Genomic DNA, 19,127 nt, shown 5'->3' with positions numbered 1-19,127 from the left:
GTCCCTTTCTCTCCCTGTGTCCTCGCTTCATCCGCGTCCCCATCCCAGGCTCCGTCTCTTCCTTGTCCGTGTCTCCATCCCCCTCCTGAACCGCCTCCGTGGTCCCCGGCGGGATGGGACCTCGCTGGGGGCGGGGCCGAGGGGCTGGATCAGAATAACTCGGTTATCAGGACGAATTGAATTAACTTCTTCACCGGAGCGCCGCCAGGCCTGTCTCCCCTCCCTACTGCGGGGCCGCAGGTGGGGAGGCCGAGGGAAGGGGTTGGGACCCTCCAGCCTGGCACTGTGCGTACAGAGCGAAGGTCTGGTCGGGATTGGGGCGGGATGGGGACTCTAGGCATGGGGCCCAACACTGCCCCGCCCTGCACCTCAGGAGCCCAAGGAGGGTGGCGGGGACCCTTTGGAGTGGGGGTCTGGGGTAGCTGGGGGTGGGGCCTGGGCAGGCCAGGCCCCGCCCCGCGGAGCTTGCCCGCCCCGCCCCCTCCGCGGGGTCCTGAGCGTTAAAAGGCGCGCGGGCCCGGCCGGGCTGCACTTGCTTTGCACCCGGGCGAAGGGCGGCCGCGACGGGGCGGGCGGACTCGCGGGCGCTCAGAGCCGGCCTCGGGTCCTCGGCGCTAGGCGCTCGAACCCTCATCCCGACCCCCATCCGGCCGGGGACCCCAACCCCGACCCGGCCCGGCCCGGCCCCCGACCCCGACCCCCGGGCCGATGGACTACTCCTACCTCAATTCGTACGACTCGTGCGTGGCGGCCATGGAGGCGTCCGCCTACGGCGACTTCGGCGCCTGCAGCCAGCCCGGCGGCTTCCAATACAGCCCCCTGCGACCCGCCTTCCCCGCGGCTGGTCCGCCCTGCCCCGCGCTCGGCTCCTCCAACTGCGCGCTCGGCGCTCTACGCGACCACCAGCCCGCGCCTTACTCGGCAGGTGAGCCCAGACCCGGCCCAACCCTCCCTCCAAATCCTGCGGAAACCCCAGCCCCTGCCCTATTTGGCAAGTGATTGCGACTCTCCCCCACAGCCACCACCATCCTTGCCCTCCAACACCCGCGGGATCCTCAGCCTCCCTGTAAGACGGGCTTCCTGTAAGCAGAGTTGAGCCCCACCCTCTCATCCTTCCCCTTCTGGTGCTCTTAGGGTCAGGGAAATAGATCCCTGGCCCAGCCCCAGGCCCCTCACCAGGTCCTCCCCTCCCCACCTGCAAAGACTGACCACCAAACCTCTCCATCCCATATCCCTGGAAGATGCCCCCGGCTCAGTCCAATCAGATCCCCATCCTTATCCCCACCCCACTTCATGTCTGACCCCCAGCAAGGGCTCCTGCAGCAGCTGAGCTGCCCAGATGGAAGCCTTCCTAGAGCCCCAGCACCATCAAGCCCCTCCTGCCCGGTTTTGGACCCATCCTGCCTGTGCTCAGACCCTCTTGCACCGATGAAAACCCCTCCCTTGCTGGAAGAAAAGAGTGTCCGGGTCACTAAGCCACTTTGATTCTCCCTTTCCCCCTGGAGACTCTCCCAGTTAGAGTCCTGCAGAACCCAGAATGAGCTCCCAATACCTCCAAGCCTCTCGATCCAAGTCCCAATCTGAACCCTCAACCTCATGGAGCCTCTCAACCATCCCCATCTCTCCGATTAGAGTCCTGGCTGCCCCACCCAATCTCCTTATCTCCTTCCTTCCTGGGAAGACCCCTGGGACCAAACAGAATATTGGGGCCTGAGGGGGTGGGAAGGGATGGTGAGATAAGGACCTGGATTTAGAGAAATGAGAACCAGCAAGATGGAGCCAAAAACTGGAACAAGGATGGGGAGATTGGGTACTCTTGGCCAGATGAGGATGGGGATTGGGGAGATAGGGTGAGGAAATGAGGATATGGGCCCCCCAGAGATGGAGTTCTGAGATGGGGAGATAGACAGGTGTGAGCAAAGATGGGAAGATTGGGGACCCTGGGAGAAATGGAGATCTAGGGTTGGGGAGATGGAGACAAGAACTAGGTGATGGGGACAGGAAATATGGGAGATGGGGACCAAAGAAGATTAGCAACAGAGATCAGGAAGATGGGGCTAGGAATGGAGTGTTGGAGATAAGGATTAGGGGGAGATAGAGAATTAGGGTTGTAGGACAAAGATGAAGGATACTGGAGACTCCTGAAGAGTATGGAGACCTAAGCAGGGGTTGGTGACAGGGATGAGGAGATACTGTCAGAAACACTGTCTGTGGGGCAGGGGGACTTGGATGGGGTAAAAGAGAACAAGGATGGGAAGAGAATGAGGGAGAGTGGTGGGGCTGGTTGTGGGGAACTTGCGTCACAGAGAGAGGTGTCTGGGAGGAAGAAGAAGGGCAAAGAGAAGGTGAAGGAACCTGGGTGGGGGGGAAAAATAAGGACCCTTTTCAACGGGCACCAAGAAAAGAATGGTCTGAAAGGGGAAAGCTGAAGAGAGATGTGGATGGAGAAAGATAAGGAAGAGGAGAGGACACATGAAGAAGAATGGGATGAATGGAAGAAGAAGTTCTCCAGAAGAATGGAGGAAATGAGGCCTGGGAGGAGAGAGATGGCAGGGTCGAGGGGGCCAAGTCCCTACATGACAGAAAGTATGAGGCAGGGCTCACAGTGGGCCCAGGCCAGGGAGTTTCAGTCGCCCAGCCTCCGTCCACAGCTGGTTACGGGGAAGACTCAGGATGCTGATGAGACCTGGCAACCAAGGCTAGGGTGGACAGACCAGGACCTGAAACCAAGTGGGCAGACTGACCAAGGTAGAAGCACACCAAAGGGGATGTCAGAGGAGCAGGTGGACTGGTGGGAGGGAGGTGAGGAAACACGGGGAGGACTGAGGACCAGTGAGCAGTCTTGACCTGAGGATCAGATCCTGATTCCCTCGCTGCTGCTTTTGGGCCCCAGGTCTCCCTGAGCCCTGTCCCCCTTCACTCCTGCCGGCTCCACTGAGCGATAGGGAAGATGCCCAATTAGGGACTGAGGGGAGGAAGCTGGGACTGAGCGGAGGAAGCCAAGGGGCCGGCTCAGGGGAGGGAGACCGCGAGCGATCTCAGGGCAGGACACTGCGGGCTGAGCTCGGGCCCTCACACCCCCACCCTCGTTGCTACCCCCTCCTGCACACACCCCTAGTGCCCTACAAGTTCTTCCCGGAGCCGTCGGGCCTGCACGAGAAGCGCAAGCAGCGGCGCATCCGCACCACGTTCACCAGCGCGCAGCTCAAGGAGCTGGAGCGCGTCTTCGCAGAGACTCACTACCCCGACATTTACACGCGCGAGGAGCTGGCGCTCAAGATCGACCTCACTGAGGCTCGCGTGCAGGTGCGTGTTTGCATGTGTGTGTGGGAGTGTGCGCGTGGAGGAAGGTGGGAGGCTAGTGCCTGACACTTGGGAGCCACTGGACAGAGGGGCCTCGCTCAGGTGGCAGGCAGGTGCAGCTTGGAGGCAGAGACCTGGGACCAGGGGCCAGCGTGCAGTCTGGGGGTGGCTGAGCAGGAGAGGATGGACAGCTGGGAGAGGGGATGGGGCCAAGACTTGGCAGACCTGAGGTCCTCGGGAAACCCTGGGGAAAACTGAGTTCTTCAGCCCCATGATTTCCCATGGGTCTCCTTAGTAGGGCCAGGCATGTAGAGGGATGCTTGGGAAGCGTGGAAAGAGACCGAGTGGGTAATAAAATGGGAGCCCCAGGCAGCCTCTGTGCCAAGCGAGGCAGACGAATCCGGGAAAGCCAGTGAGTGCCGCCATGTCCACTCCCCAGCTCTGCAGCTGTGAAATCTCTGAATCAGGAAACCCAGGGCTCTGGGCAGGCTCCGGTGCAGGTGGACTCTGTTGTCTGTCTTACAAATCCAAGTACAGATGTTCAGCGGGTCCGCCTTTACTGGAGACCCTGAACAAAAGATTTCCCCTGGTGCCCAAAACCCGTTCTCCACCTCCGTGGGACACTCCTGGTGCAAACTCCTGGAAGGAAGGAATTGGGGGCAGGGCTTTGTGTGATGAGGGAGCAAAGGCAGAGTCCCCTCCAGGAGACCCAAAAACACTGGAAGCAGCGGGGTGCGGGTGCGCGGGTGAGCAGATCCCAAGGGGAAGACCTGGAGGAAGGGGCAGGTGGAGGAGAGGAGATGAGCGGAGAGGCGAGGGGGGCCACGAGCCAAGTGGTGGAGGGCTGAGGGGCCGACGCTCGCTGGTAATAATCCTGATCTGGCCCCTTCCGGACTGAGGGCTCACCCGCGTCTTGCGGCCTCGGCCTGACCGGCCCCTGTGCCCGCAGGTCTGGTTCCAGAACCGCCGGGCCAAGTTCCGCAAACAGGAGCGTGCGGCCAGCGCCAAGGGTGCGGCGGGCGCGGCGGGCGCCAAAAAGGGCGAGGCGCGCTGTTCGTCCGAGGACGACGACTCCAAGGAGTCCACGTGCAGCCCCACGCCCGACAGCACCGCGTCGCTGCCGCCGCCGCCCGCCCCCGGCCTGGCCAGCCCGCGTCTGAGCCCCAGCCCGCTGCCTGCAGCCCTGGGCTCCGGGCCCGGCCCTGGCCCCGGGCCACAGCCGCTCAAGGGTCCATTGTGGGCCGGCGTGGCGGGCGGCGGGGGCGGGGGGCCGGGCGCAGGCGCGGCGGAGCTGCTTAAGGCCTGGCAGCCGTCGGAACCCGGGCCCGGGCCCTTCTCCGGGGTTCTGTCCTCCTTCCACCGGAAGCCTGGCCCGGCCCTGAAGACCAATCTCTTCTAGCCGCCGGACTCTGGAGGCTTCGGGCCTGCCCCGGAGAGAGCCCCTGCTGCTCCAGGACCTGACAGAGTCCCTCCCCATTTGAGTGCCCGCCTGGAAGTGCCCAGCTGTCCCCACCCCCTACCGTGTCTGACCCCTAGGTGTGTGCCCTCCCCAGCTCTGAAGACCAAGTAAGGGCCTCTCGTCCTCACCTACCCCACCCAGCAGAACAGGGTGCTTTTCACTGGGATTCCCCCACCGCCACCCCTTCCAGCTTGGCTTTCTTTGGAAACGGGATCAAATAACTGTGCTGGAACCTGAGGGTCCTCAAGTAGAGTAACAGCCTGGCTCCCTCCCCTGGCTCTGAAGCCGGCTGGGTCACTCCTCACCTTAGCGACCAGCCTGCTGCCCCAGCCCTCTGGTCCACCCACACTGATCTTGGTTGGGATAATAAGCTGCCAGAAGGGTCCCACTGCCAATTCATCCCCTCCCATTCCCAACCGGTCTGGCGCAGAGGTAGGCCTGTTTAGAGCAGTGGGGCTGGCTGCCGGGCATCCCCCCCCCTTTTTTTTGGTTGTTGTTGTTCTTTTCCTTTGAAAAACTTGTAATTTATTGAGGTGAGTTTGGCTCAATCCAAATAAAACTTAATTTATTGAAGACATCATGCTGGCAACCCTTCTGAGTACCCAGGATGGGGATAGGCTGCCTACAGGAGTCCGACCCTCTAGCAACCAGCAAGGAACCCACTGCAGCCCCACATCCACAACTCAAGGTGGTATAGACCAGGAGACAGTGAGAACTAAGCAAACTAGCGCTTTATGGCCCAGATTCTTCTCCCCACCCCCAACCAGCCCCAATAATATTAAAGTGCCCGCCCTCCCAAAACCCACACAGAAAAGCTTAAATAAACCCCAGCCCGGTCCTTGGGCTATTCCTTCATTTCCGGACGGACACCCCCAGAGTGGGGGTTGGGAGAGTTCCTGGCTGAGCTCCTCCCCATGTGATTCAGGCCAGGTGGAGGGCAACAGAAACAGCGGTGAAAGTGAGCGCCCAGGCGTACCCAAATGGACTGTAACGGGCACGCCTGGGACTGGGAGAAGGAGTCCAGAAAGGGAAGTCAGCACCCGAATTACCCAAGTCCTTGGTAATCGGGGTGACTGACCTCCGGAGCCCTGGGGCAGGTGAAGGGCAGAATGTCCTAATTAGGGCATTCCAAATGATTAGGCAGTGGGGAACGCAGATCCCCAATAAATAGGCAGAGAGGTACTGCCCCACCCCTCGTAACTTTTCAACCTCAGGGCTGTGGCTGGGCCTTAGTGGAGGGGTAGGGGTGCCGAGTTCGCAGCCTCGCAGTGCCACTGCTATCACTTGCTGAGCTGCAGGGTGTCCAAAAGGAGGCGCTTGTGAGCCGGGTCCTGCACCCCAGCCTCCTCCAGGTCCTCCTCGGTGATGTCACTGTAGGGGTAAGAGAAGCTGGGAGATGGGCGAAGTGCTCTAGAGGGCCCGTAGCTCCGCCCTGGGGCCAGCCCCACCCCAACCACTTCCAGCCCCGCCCCCACCTGAGAAACTCGAGGTCGTCCCAGCCATTGTGCACCAGGCCCTCCTCATAGCGCTCCAAACCGATGGCCCGCAGCCAGGCGCCCATGCCCGCCTCGCCCAGTCCACCGGCCCGCCCGCCCTGCGGGCACGGAGCCTGAGGGAATAGGACATGTCAGGGGGAGCACCCAGGGTACCCACACAGAGAAGCCCCGCAGACAGCGACATTCTACTACATGCTTCAGGGGAAGAGCCAAGGACTGGGGCTGATTCATGTGTCCCCCCAAGCTGAGGGCAGAAGGGACCACTGAATGGTGCTGAATGGTGAAGTAAAAGGACACCACTGTCCATGGGCAAGCACAAACCTCAGGTACACACAGACAGCCACCCCTGGTCCACACACCTCCTCCGCCAGGTCCTCCTGGATGCTCTCTCGGATGCGAGGTGGAGGGAAGCTGAGAGGCCGGCCATAGTCCGAGGGCAGTCCCCGGGGCGGCTGCAGCTCCAGGGGACCTGGCAGAAGCACTGAGCGGCCAGGCCCTGCAGGAGCATAGTCCACCTCACTCAGCGTCTTGGCCATCTGCAGCACGGAGCAGGAGCGATCGTCCCCACTGGCTACCTCCCCCAGGAAAGTGCTGGTAGGTGAGGGGCCTGGGGGCAGTGGGGGTCTTGGATGGGCCTTGGGAGGTGGTGGGCCACGGGCCTCACCCCCGCTGCGGCCCCGGACCACTGGCCCTGGCAGAGGATCCAGGCTGGGGGGCAGGAAGATGGCCGAGTCTGGCAGTGGTGGGGGTGGAAAGTCTGGAGGGGGCAGTGTGCCCACAGACTCCTCATCTGATGAGCTCCCCTCTCCCACACGGGGGGGCCGGTGGCGCCCAAGCTGTGGAGCAGGCACTGTGATGGCCACTTTGTTCTTGGTGGCCAGTGGGACAGGGGCTCTGGCAGGCGAGGGTGGCTCCGGGGGCAGCAGCTGGTGGGGGACCCCTTCAAGGACGTAGTAGGCAGGGTTATTGAAGCTGTTCTTGGGTGGGGGGGCTGCCACCCCTTCCGGCTCTGGAGCCCCCTCTGCCTTCAACCTGGGTTTGGGAGCAGGATAATGAAGTCAGGACCCAGATACCAAAGTGAAGGCAACGTGTGTCTCGGATAGAGAACTGGACTGGGAGTCAGGACTGTGGGCCCCCGGTTCTTAGAACTGCGTGTGACCTTGAACACATCACTTTCCCCTGCTGGCCCTTGGTGTCTTCACCTCTAAAATCCAGGAGACACGATCGTTGATTAGATAATCCCTGAACTTCCTTGCCTGACTTGCTAAGATTCTCAGATCTTTCTTTTGTGACTTTGTAAAACCTGAGTTTAAAATCAGGGAAAACAGGTGTGGGAGGCAGGCCAATAAATACTTTAATGCGAATGACCGGCCAGATCTTGAAAGCCTCTGGAGGCACCTGAGGCCAATCTACTGAGGAGTCTTACCCAGGGATTCAGGTTCGTTTTACTCAAGCCTGAAGATAAAACCAAGGTGACTGGTAACAGGTAAAGGTGAGTGAAAAAGCACCGAACTGCAGCTAGGAGCTTTTATTGAAGTTCAAGCGACACTTGGATATAATTGGAAAGTAAGCCTCACTTTCCCCAAGTATGATCCACAGAACACTAGTTCCCCAGGGTATTAATAGTTACTGTGTGGAAAAGAAGTTTCCTGGCCCATTAAGTTTGGGAAACTATATTCAACAGAGTTGAAAAAGGGTTTCCTTCCTGTCCACATGCTCAGAGCTTTTGCGAATACTAATGTGCACTGGGACTGTCTAAGAAAAGAATCCAGCCAGAACCATTTCCCAAACTCATTTGACCACAAACACATTTCCAATGGGGCACCTTGTAGGACAGCGTTCCATAGAATGCACCTAAGGAAAACCCATGCTGAGGCCAAACAGAAAGTTCAAGCTAAATCTGTTTATGTGGAGGACACTGTTGCAGAAAACAACTTCTAATTCTATTTTTTAAGGCAGAATCGGGAGGAAAGAATGACTGTGCTCCCACAGGCTCAGAGAGCCACGCCTCAGGGAGGCCTGGCTGGCCACAGTGGCTATAAGTGTAAGGACATCAGGTCACTCAGGCAGCAAATGGTCCCCAGGCTGGCCCTAAGAGCCAAGCATAGCAACAGATGAAGTGGGGGGTAACAGGTTCCTTCTCTCACCTGGAGGTCAAGGGCTCCTCCCGGGGGGCAGCTCGAGGTGGGGCTGGGGGCCTCCCAGTTGGTGGGGGTTTCTCTGGTTCTTCAAATAACTTGGAAAGTGGGCAGGAGGCCTCTGCAGGGGCTGGCTTGCGGTTCCCTGACCTGCCAGGGGTGTACAGGGGTGAGATGAGGTTGAGGCTGACCCAAAGCCCCCAGGCACCCCTTCAAGGTGTCCCTTCAAGGGACACCCAGCACAGTCCCAGCTCACCTGGGATCCTGGCTGCCTCGAGACACAGAAGGGACTTTGCTCTTTGCTCCTGCCTCGTCCTTATCAATGCTGATCCACTCTGGGGGAGGAAGAGAAAGAAGACTCAGAGGGGACCTGGGGTCCTGGACTGTAGGCCGCCTCCAGCGACTTCTCGGTGCAGGCCCACCTCCAGCCATGGCTGCATAACTTCCAGAAATTCCACGGGTTCTAACAAGTCCTGCCCCCACCCCTGGTCCACCCCTCCTAGACGTGCCCACCCCATCTTATGCCCCATATCCCTCCCAATGGGGACCCCACCGTAGAGTCGCTCACGGGTGCCCAGGCGCTCTGTGGGCACCCGCACCTTCATGGAACCACGGATGTTGCCTGTCTCCTCGCCGCGGTGGGACAGGAAGGTCAGGAACTGCTGGGCTGTGCTGCCGATCATGGACTTGAGTGCCACCACACACTCCCCTGAAGGGAAGATGGGGCAGACCAGCAGATTGCCAAACCTTCCTGGAGCTCTGTTTGGCTTTCTGTGCCCCTTGGCACCCCTCCCCGCCCTCACCATAGGATTCGTAGCCATCCATGGACTTGACCGTGAGCAGGAGGTGCTGGTCCTGCAGGTACTCAATATCAGCCAGAATTGGCTTGAGCTGGGGAGCAGAGAGGCCCAGTGAGGAACAAAGCCTCAACCACTCCCTCCTTTTCCTGACACCACTCACCCCTACCCTCAGACTGATCCATGCTTACTCCCACTTAAGATCCCAAATCCTTAATATAGAAGACATGGCCCCGCATGGGCCTCTCATAACAATTAACAGCATTGTCATTCATTTTCTACATCCTCAACGGCCAAGAGAGGACCTGACATTTAGCAAAGGCTCAAAAAGTATTTATGAATGGATGAATGAACCTGCAACTTGGTCCCACCCGCCCCCCCCAATAAAGCAAAAGGTCCTCACCCTTTCTCATGCCCAGCCCCACCACACACACACACACACACACACACACACACACTTGCACACGCACGAACCATATGCACTCGGCCCACCTCTCCCTGTGCCCTCACTTGTAGGCTCAGGCCCTGCCAAAAGCCTCACCGTGGGCAGCTGGCGTGAAGACCACTGCACCTTGAGGAAGTTGATGTTGTCACTGCTCTGGGCATCATTCTCAAAGCTCTTCTTGTACTCTGGGGAGAGGGTGGGGGATACCCAACTGAGTGCTGCCACCTGGCTTCCTTTCCCCCTGTCCAGGGGGCTGACCACTCTGGGCACCTCGGGCTCCCCATCCCTCCTGGCCACACCCGGCCCTGGGCCTGCCTCTGACCCTCCAGGCAGGTGGAGTAGAACTCAATGAAGAACTTGGTGCGGCTAGCTGTCTTCACAATGGCCTCGATACTCTCAAACTCAATGTAGGCCTGGTCCGAAGTCTTTGAGAGCCCTGAGGGCCAAAGGGAGGCAGGCAGTCAGGAGGATTGAGAGGGTGGCAGGAGGAAAAGGACAGACACTGAGCCCTGGAACAGGAAATCAGGGGCCCTGGAAGGGGAGGAGGGACATCCAGAAGGGACCTCCCCAATCCCAAGCAACCAATGCAGAGACCCCAAAGTCCAGGCCCTGGACCAGGCGAACAGACAACCCAAGGATGAGAGACCATCTAACAGGGGGATTGGGGGACGAGAATGCCTGCAGGGATTACTGGCCAACAACCCCCACACTACCAGGCACGCTCAGGGGTACACACTTGGCTCCAACCAAATACCAGTATGTGTGTGTGCTTATATTCCCAGATATACACACACTCACAGGCACACACCTTTCACGGTGCCCCAGGCACACACACAGTCTCACACAGTACTTATTCAGAAACAGTCTTGCACATACGTGTACACACCCAAACATACACACACAGATATAGTCAAACCTCGGCATATCCCCAGGCCACCCCCTGTGCCCACACCTCCCCCCACCACAAGCACATCCAGAACAGTCACCTTTCTTGGAGATGAACTGAGAGGTAACTCCAACCTCAAATGTCCCAAACACGGGGGAGTGGTCACTGGTGACGATGTCATCAGTGCAACCTGGGATAGGAATGGGAGCTCAGGGTCAAGCTCTTTACTCTCTGCTACCATTTCCCAAAGCTAGGGCAGAATCAGGACTGTGACCACCCAGGACTGCCCATCACCCTGTCCCAGAGACTCTGACCGTAGGAATTGCAGATGATGTGGGTCTCAGGGTAGGACTTCCAGAGAATCCGGTCACACCACGAAGGCACATTGGTCCGGACCTGGGGCAGGGGATGTCAGCATGGTCAGGGCCAACAGCCGGGGCTGCTTGTCATGAGCCCTGCCACAGAGCTGAATGCTGGTAAGGCCCAGCACTCCCACCACCCCAGGCCCTGGTACCCGCCTCCCTTCCAGGGTCCTCATAGCACCCAGGATCACCCACCCCCAAGGCCTTAGAGGGGCCACCGAAGCTGTAGTAGTAACTGCCCAGACCTTGACTAGACACGCACTCTCGATTCGCTGCAGCCCAGAGGACTCTCCCAAGGGCCCCACTACCCGTTCCCTCCGCTCACCCCAGTTGGCTTCTGCTTGTGCCAGGCATACGTGTCCCGGGAGCCCCGCTCGTAGCGGTAGGTGGGTGGGAAGGAGATCTCTTCCTCACCTAGGGAAGGCGGGGAACAAGTGGGGGTCAGGGCCCTGCAGACCCAGGGGTATCATAAAGGTCCCAGCCCTGAGACCTGCTGGGCCCACACTCACTGAATCGAAGGAAGACCTTGTGCTTCTCGCGTTCCAAGTTAAGCTGGTCCACCCTGAGCAGGGGCTCAAACTCTTTCCTGCTGATGTAGTTCAGGATCTCCTGCGGTGAAGACACAAGGGCAGCTACTCCCTCTTGAGCCCGAACCAGAGCCAGAGGTGGAAGCCCCACTGGCCCCCAGCTCAGCTTCCCTCCCAGCCACCCAGCAGCCCTGTTCGCACCTGGATATCCATGTCCAGGCGGTAGTTGAGGTCCCCAAACCAGAAGAGGTGAGTGAAACGCAGAGAGATGTCAAAGGCACTGAGCTGCCGGTCACCCAGTGAGAGCAGCCGCAGGATGTCCAGGTAGTTCTGGTTCCGCCTACGGGGGTGTGGGGTCAGGGTCAGGAGCCAGAGACAAGGTCAGAAGTCTCTGGCATCAGGGATGGGGTGTGGATCAGGGTCCCTGGGGACAGAGGAAAGAGCTAGGAACAAGATCGAAGTAGAGGAGTCGAATCGGGACAAGGGAGAAGGTGGTCTCTGGGGACAGGGATGTAGGAGGGTCATGGACTAGGATATGGGAGAGGCGAGAGGGCTCAGGAATAGGGAGTGAGGGTAAAGACTTGGAAAGGTGCCCCCTCACCGGGCGGTTTTCTCATTTCCCGAGGTGAGGTGGCAATTCACAAAGCCAAATGAGGTGCCATTGAACATGAAGGAGACTCCCACAGCTCCCTTGTTTCCTGTCAGGGCAAGCAAGAGAGGAAGGCCTGCATCACCTTTGGAAAGCTCCCAACTCTCCCCTCTGCCCCTTGAAGCGGTGGTGGGAGGATCCTCCCACTCCCACTTCCCTTGCCCCTCAGGCTATGAGGGAGGCAGGCCTCTGAAGGCAACCCCCATCCCCAGGGGGACACAGGGCACACGCAGTCCATCTGGACAGCACGAGTCTCCGCATGTGTGAACACAACCCCTGGAGATCACAGCAGGAGATGTGGACAGAGAGACCCTGCCCACCCTACTCACCCAGGGTGTTGGCAATGCCAGTCTTCACGCTGGACGTACTGACGTGGCTGATTCGGTTCTCATGCTCTGGCTTGACCAGAACAGCTACCTTGATGTTCCACAGTGACTGCATAGCAATCTGGGTAGAGGGTTCAGGGTCACCCCTGCCCTAGGCGGGGGCACTGTCCACGCCCCCCCCACCCCTGCCTGTACTATAGACTGTACTGTTAGTCACAGGGCAGAAAGGTCTGTTACCCTTTATCCCTGAGGGGCCAGAGAGAAACAGCATGTTCCCATAGCACGAAGGACTTGTTAGATCTCCTAAAGGATTTGCCCGGGGACCAGAGGGAAAGCCAGTCAAATAGTGCTCCCCAGGGTTGCCCATAAGGTCAAGCAGGATGGTTTGGGGGGACTGGACAAGATGACCCCCCTCACCGGGCGGTAATCCAGATCTGTGAGTTCCTTGAGGCCCCCGCGTAGCAGGTCCAGCCACTCGCGGTCGCCCACTGAGTTTTCCTGGGTCCCAAAGACATAGATGTCATGGGGTATGGTCACTGTGACCTCATCCAGGGTCTTCCCCAGACCCTTCGATGTGAACCAAGACGTCACATTCTTTGGAGGTGGCACGCTTCCTGGAGGTGATGGTGGGGGGGCGATCAGGCCTCTGCCCTGGGGCTGGTCCTCTCTGCCACCCCCCAGCCCCGACCCAGGCCTGACCCATGTTCCAGGTGCCGATGAACACAGAGATCATGTCAGGCTCATCTTGCTTGGAGTGTTTGTTCTTCATGAGCTGTAGTAGCTGGCAGAAGGCCTCCCGCTTCTGGGGGGACAACAGCCAGTGAGAAGAGGTCCCTGGTAGGTGGCAGGTCCCACGAGGGGAGGGTCATGCCTGTCTGGCCCACCACTCAAGTCTATCACAGGTGCTCAATCAATATTCACTGAATGGAACTTTGACTCCACCCTCAGGCCACCCATTCTCAACACAGATGCTCTCTGCCCTGTCAGACGGCCCCCACCACCACCCCTGCCAGGAGGGCTGACCCACCTACATCACATGTCTCTTCTCTTCCCACCCCCCAGGGACCCCTGCAGCCCCCGGGGCCTCACCCAGCTCGCTGCTCACCCGGGCACTGACAAAGATGAAGTCCTTGCGCTGTGTCCGATCCCTCTCCTTCTCAAACACAACGCCCAGCTTGTTCTGGACGCGCTGGGACTTAATGAGCTGGCGGACTAGGGAACGGAGGACGGTCTCACTGGCCCGGGAAGGAAGGCTGGGAGGCTGCCCTGCCCACCACCCCAGGTCAGGCCCTGGCTCACTGCGGTCATGTGTGAAGGTGGTCCAGTCCTCTTGCGAGTCCCGCTGTCTCCGCAGCAGCACTAGCCGCCCGCCCTCCACATCCACGCTCAGCGTGAACTTCTGCGACTTCCCGATCTTGGTCAGGTCGCCCAGGGTCACGTCCAGCTTCACCTGCAGGTCATGAGGTGGGGGGCTGCTGAAAAGACCTTGGGCAGGGGATGCCCCCTTCACCTCCAACAGCCCAGTGCCCCACGAGGCCCCTCCTGATACCCCTCTGTACCTCGAAGGCCTGCACAGGGATGGTCTTGGCCTTACGTATGGATGGCTGCAGTGGAGCTGGGGGGGCCGTGGAGCTCATGTCCTGCAGGGCCTTCAGGGCCTGGAGCAGGGAAGGGCAGCCAAGGTCAGGGGACATGCAGAGAGCAGGGGCCACGAGGGAAATAGCAGATGGGATCAGTGCGAAACCACAGATTCAGGGCTGAGATCAGTTAGGCCAGTGCACACAGTCAGGGACTGGTAGGTCAGGTCAGAGGTCAGGAGTCAGGCTACCTTCTTCTGGATGCCTGACAGGAAGTCCTTTAACACTGACAGCTTCAGCACCAGGCTCTCGAGTTCTTGCTCCCCAGTCTGCGGCGGGTTCTGCACAGAGAAAGAATGAGGCTTGTATGTGAGGCCAGCAAGCAGGAGGTCCTCCGCCCAGACCCAGATGTGAAGCCCTTCCTCACAGGCCTCCCCATACTCCCACCTGCTGCTGCAAAAGGCGGGTCACCATGGGAGAGCTCTGCTGGTCAAACACCTTGGACAGGATCTCCAGGCCCGACAGGACCTTGTCCACCTCACTAAGGGAAACAACTGGTCAGAAGTCGCCACCCCGACCAAGTACGGGGAAAGGGGGCTGAGTGTGTCTCTCCAGCCTCCACCACGAGGATACAAGGGTTCAGGTGAGGAAAAGTCAGGAAACAACAGCTGGATCCCTGTTCAGGGCTACAGATCAGAGGTCAGGACATTTGTGCAACCAGGAGGCAGGGGAGGACAAATCAGAGGAAAGGCGGTGTGCTTGTTGAGGGGAGGGGTACCTGTGCAGCCTCCGGCAGGAGGTGGCAAGGGTGCGGGTAAGGTGGGGCAGGTTGCTGGCTCCGCCTCGCACAGCCTCCAGGTCCAGTCCGTAGCTACCCTTCAGGTACTCGTGCGAAACAGTGCTCAGCCCATTGGGAGCACTTCAGGGAGGGGTTAAGAAGTCAGTGAAGAACCTGCTGACCACATCCCAGCACTCCAGCCTGATCCCCGGAGGAGATGGTGCTGGCTGTGATCAGAGCCCTGTGGATCGGGGTGTCTGCCTCTGGGGCTGAGATGGGCTGAAGATCCTCAGGGGTGGAGCGGGGGCTTAGGTCTCTCCCCCTTTGATGAGGACACCACTCTCAGAGGAGAAAGGGGAGTCCTGCTCCATGTAGGAGGCTGTGGTCTTACCTCTCAGCAGCTGCAGTTGTGGGAGTCTCAGGGGCTGCTGATGGGCTGCCAGGCCCCACAGAGGCAGACATACTGGTGGAGCCAGAACGCGGGGGCAGCGGGGGCTTCTCATCCTCGCCATCTGTGGACAGGAGTCAGTGGGCCTCCCTTCCTCAGGGAAGTATGGGGGGATGCTGCAGCTCTCAGATACTTCCCTGGAAAGTGGGGTAAAGGGCCCTGGCATCATGGTTAGGAGCAGGGGACTTTGCGGGATGCAGGTTGAGAAGACAGGAGGGGAAACAGCAGGTGGTGTCCGGGGAAGGGGCAGGGAAGGCATCTGCACACAGCAAAGCGGGCAGCACCTGAAACATCACGGTCGTCAGGTGGGTCTGGTTCTCGCTCCCGCTCCACAGGCAGCAGCAGGGCACACACGAGGCCCTGGTTGGGCTGGGCGTACAGGCCGATGAGCTCACCCAGGGTCTGGAAACGGCGCACGGGCACGCCCTGTGAGGTCTGAGAACCAGCAAGAGTGGGAGGAGGGTCAGCCAGCTGATCCCAAGTCACAAGAGGGAATCAAGGTTGGGCTCAGGGTCTAGGCTCCTACCTGCACGGCCAGGAAGTCTTCTCCATCAGGTAGAATTCGATATGTATGCACGTGCTTCTGATACCTGTTGACAAAGCAAGGGTCAGAATCTGTAGCCCCCCTGGCTGGGGTCTGAGCCCCAAGGCATGCCTTCCTCTGGGTACCGGGCTCGGCCCCCAAGTCCCTCAGCTTGGTCTTCCTAAAACCCTTTGTTCAGGTTGCACAGGGTTAATGAGGAGGCCAGTCCACGTCTATCCTGCTGACAACAAGAGCAGGAATGACCAGCCTCCCCCCTCCACTCCCCTCTCCGCGCCACCCCCAGCCACTCCGCCACCCAGACCTACATAGGCTCCACACCCACCACAGGGCCCAGGAAGCAACAGGCAGCTCCTTTGTGGCCTCCACAGCTGTCTAAACAGCCCCTCTGGGCTGTGGTACCAGCTCTGGCCCCCCGCCAGAGTAAGAGTCCTCAGAAGCCTGGTTCACCTCTGTTTGCACACATAGGAGATGTGCTCACACACATGTGTGCCTGCTGTCTGTGTTTACGCTGGTGTCTGGCTCTGCTGGAGCTGGGGGTGGCGGGGGCCGTTTGGCTAGGAAGTATGCGGGTATCCCAGCTTTCTTCCCACTGCCCCAGATGCCAGGAAACTGGGGTGCCCCAAGGGGGCCCCCTATGGGAGACCCAGGCCTCTAAGAGCCCCAAACTGAGGAGGGGCAAGAGGGGTGCTGACAGATGGCAGCAACAGCTGAGCAGGTGACAGCTGCCAGGCCTGGGCAGCGTGGGCCACACTCAGTGGGGACGGAAGACTCTGTCTGCAGCCATACGTCAGGTCAGCTTGCTCAAGGGTGTCCCCTGGGGCCCATGTGTGTGCTGGGCACCAGAGAGGACCAAATGCCCATTTGAAGGGACCCTACACCTTGGCCACAGTCCATCCCCTCCACTCAAGTAAGTCCCCTCCCGGAGCTCTTGTGGCTGCTGACGGGCCCCCGTTCTCTGCAGGTGTCTGTGTGGGTACTTCTTTATGGACTGTATTTATAAGAATAATAACATGCCATTAACTTAGCCGAGCCTGTAGGACACCCTACAGATGTGATCTCACTTAATCCTCCCTTTTGATACAAATATTCGTGCCCTCCCCTTTCTCCAGAAGAGGAAATAGGCTCAGAGAGGAAAAGCAATTTGACTACTGTCACAGAGTAAGTAAAAGGCAGAGCTGGGACTTAAAGCCACTGGCAGAGGCCAGTGCCTGTGAGAACAGGGGTGTGTCCTAAAATGCCTCCCATGGACGTGTGGGTATGTACACAGGTAAGCAAGTATGTTTATCACCTTCCCCCAGGTTTTTAATCCCAATTCTGACTACCCCCCCCGCACCCATCCCCGGGCTCTTGAGATTCAAAGAGTAGCCAAAGTCAGCCGGCAAAGGTGAAGCCCCCGACACAAAAAGACCCTCACTCCACCCATCTCCTCCCCTGGCAGTGGAGCCAGGACTTTCCCCTCCTGGGACAATAATGTTCCTCCCCAGACACAGGCCCAGCTGTCCCCCTCCTACTCAACAGCTGACCCAGCACCTGCCTCCCCCGCCCCATCAGGGGTATGCCCTGAGGGGCCTGGGACTCTAGGATATAGTCCTTTGGTAGTCTCTCCTGGGTGTCAGACTTGGGGCACAAGCTGAGACTCAGGGGACCCATGCCTCTTCAAGTTCCTCGACCCCCAGCAGTGCTCACATTCAGGCCTGCATTGTTCTGCGAGAGCCTGTCCCATGCACTTCGAGATGCTGTGAAGCATCACTACTGGCTTTCATCGACTTGATGCCAGTAGCACTACCCCAGTGTGACAACCAAAAATTTCTCCAAACACTGCCCAATGTCCCGGAGGGGTAAAATCAACCCCAAATGAGAACTACTGACCTAGACCAATACACCCACAAAGAAGTGAGAACAGAAGCATAAGGGACATAAAGGGGTTTGGGAGGGTTCACAGGGCTCAGGGGGAATGTAATCAGAGCCTAAGGCCCACAGGAGTCCACAAAGTATCAGACAATGGGGCACAGGAGACAGCTCAGGGAGAGGACTCCAAACCCACCAAACTCACCCAGAACCACTGATGGGTACAGGCACAGGACCAGACTCAGTCAGAGAGCTGCCAAGTCTAGCCCCACAACCAGCACTCATAGCTCAAGGCCAAGGTGGCCAGGATACCCAGGACCAGGGCACATGCCCATGCTCATTGATTTATGAAATAATGGCATGGCCCTATATAGCTCCCCCCCCCCCCACTTCTCAACACCAGTCTGCCTCCACAGCCCCAGACATCTACTCCCCAGTTCCAACCTCAGTCTTGGGGGCATAGAAAGGACCCCTAAAGAAGCTGTTGGGCATCCTCACACACCCATTGGTTTTTCTGGCCCTGCAACCTCTAATGCCTACTACTCAGACACCCATTCCCTGTAAAAACAGAACTACACACAACCCTGGAATGCACATCCACACATCCTCACCCCTCCCGCCCCTTCTGCCTGAAGGGTGCCTGAGAGGGTCTGCCAGGAACTCCCCAGATTTTCCCCCATTACAGCCACCCTGGCTAGCGGGACCCCACATACCCAGCCCTCCACGCCCCAGAAAGTGTCCCCAGACACACAGCAGGAAGGAAGTGCCCCCTGCATCCTTCCTCAGCCCCGGCTTAAAGCCAAAGCCCCCACTGTTGGGGGCGCTGGCGTCCCACTGTCCCAAGCCCTCCGCACACAGGCAAGGAACCTAGGGCCGCGCCCCCTCCCGCCGGGAGCCCCAGCCCCACTCACAGGACGCAGAGCGCGAAGGCTCCCGCCACGCTCTCGCTGTCTCGGACCAGGAAGCTGCCATCGCGGCCTGCCCGGGCCAGCAGCTCTTCGGCGGCAGCGCGGCTCAGGTCGCGGTGGTACCAGGCGGGGGCCGGGCTGCCCAGCGCTCCCCCCGGCCCCGCACCCCCCGGGCCCGGCACCGCGCATGCCGAGGCCATAGCGCGCGCAGGGCTCAGCGCCGCCGGCGCCCACCGCCCCGCGCCATCCGCCCCGGGAAGCTCGGGGCCGAGGCTGGGGCCGGGCCCGGGGCCAGAGCCTGAGGATCCACGGACCGGACCAGGCCGGGGGTCGGGGGCTCCGCGCTCCGCCGCGCAGGCCGCCTCTCTCGCCGCACCGCCGCTGCCGCTGCCGCCTGCAGCGCCGGCCTCAACTTGAAGAGAAAGAAAAGTTTGTTCAGAGGCGGCGGGGGAGGGGCAGGAGTGCCGCGCAGAGCCGGGCGGCCGGCACCCTCCCCCTCCGTTCGGCCCACGGCCCCACCGTCCCTACCCCCACTCTCTTCCCGGTGGGGATGATGGGCCCCGCGTTCCCGCCGGACGCGGGACCCCCCAAACCCACAATGATCCTGCCCCGCCATGACCACCTCTAGGAGATCCA

The 19,127-nt window shown here is 59.7% G+C and overlaps 2 protein-coding genes across 6 annotated transcripts; one reads left to right on the top strand and one right to left on the bottom strand.

Moving 5' to 3' along the window:
* Positions 1–708: 708 nt before the first annotated feature.
* On the top strand, positions 709–4,702 carry PHOX2A (paired like homeobox 2A; the record flags this gene model as incomplete). Of its 3 annotated transcripts, none has more annotated exons than XM_080816017.1 (3): positions 709–925; positions 3,119–3,306; positions 4,253–4,702. In XM_080816017.1, 3 exons carry the CDS (start codon positions 709–711, stop codon positions 4,700–4,702), a joined length of 855 nt encoding a protein of 284 aa, XP_080672143.1. The 3 variants fall into 3 exon arrangements, with proteins under 3 accessions (XP_080672143.1, XP_080672142.1, XP_080672141.1); XM_080816016.1 differs by having other exon boundaries at positions 4,229–4,702; XM_080816015.1 differs by having other exon boundaries at positions 3,119–3,310; positions 4,203–4,702.
* Positions 4,703–5,306: 604 nt separating this feature from the next.
* INPPL1 (inositol polyphosphate phosphatase like 1) lies at positions 5,307–18,819 on the bottom strand. Of its 3 annotated transcripts, none has more exons than XM_080815989.1 (28): positions 18,495–18,819; positions 15,718–15,781; positions 15,476–15,626; positions 15,135–15,255; positions 14,744–14,884; positions 14,413–14,506; positions 14,217–14,306; positions 13,948–14,046; positions 13,688–13,838; positions 13,494–13,600; positions 13,088–13,190; positions 12,806–13,002; positions 12,392–12,509; positions 12,015–12,111; positions 11,615–11,753; positions 11,396–11,495; positions 11,212–11,300; positions 10,839–10,920; positions 10,625–10,714; positions 9,961–10,074; positions 9,735–9,823; positions 9,200–9,287; positions 8,950–9,105; positions 8,653–8,731; positions 8,406–8,546; positions 6,618–7,290; positions 6,238–6,371; positions 5,307–6,133 (listed from the first exon to the last, which is right to left on the bottom strand). In XM_080815989.1, exons 1-28 carry the CDS (start codon positions 18,689–18,691, stop codon positions 6,043–6,045), a joined length of 3,795 nt encoding a protein of 1,264 aa, XP_080672115.1. In that variant the 5' UTR covers positions 18,692–18,819; the 3' UTR covers positions 5,307–6,042. The 3 variants fall into 3 exon arrangements, with proteins under 3 accessions (XP_080672115.1, XP_080672117.1, XP_080672116.1); XM_080815991.1 differs by having other exon boundaries at positions 6,618–6,754; XM_080815990.1 differs by lacking the exon at positions 6,618–7,290.
* Between the last annotated feature and the right edge of the window lie 308 nt (positions 18,820–19,127).

Source organism: Martes martes (assembly GCF_963455335.1).
Source record: "Martes martes genome assembly, chromosome: 10".
In the NCBI taxonomy this organism is placed as follows: domain Eukaryota; kingdom Metazoa; phylum Chordata; class Mammalia; order Carnivora; family Mustelidae; genus Martes; species Martes martes.
This window is presented reverse-complemented; position numbering and strand designations above follow the sequence as displayed.

Bases quoted from the DNA above. Each gene is read 5' to 3' on its own strand.
- INPPL1 (XM_080815989.1), bottom strand. From the start codon at position 18,691: ATGGCCTCGGCATGCGCGGTGCCGGGCCCGGGGGGTGCGGGGCCGGGG. The intron at 9,824-9,960 runs GTCAGAGGCAGG...CCCTCTCCCCAG, and splicing joins CTACTCCACCTGCCTGGAGG to AGTACAAGAAGAGCTTTGAG. The intron at 7,291-8,405 runs GTGAGAGAAGGA...TCCCAAACCCAG, and splicing joins GAGGAGCCCTTGACCTCCAG to GTTGAAGGCAGAGGGGGCTC.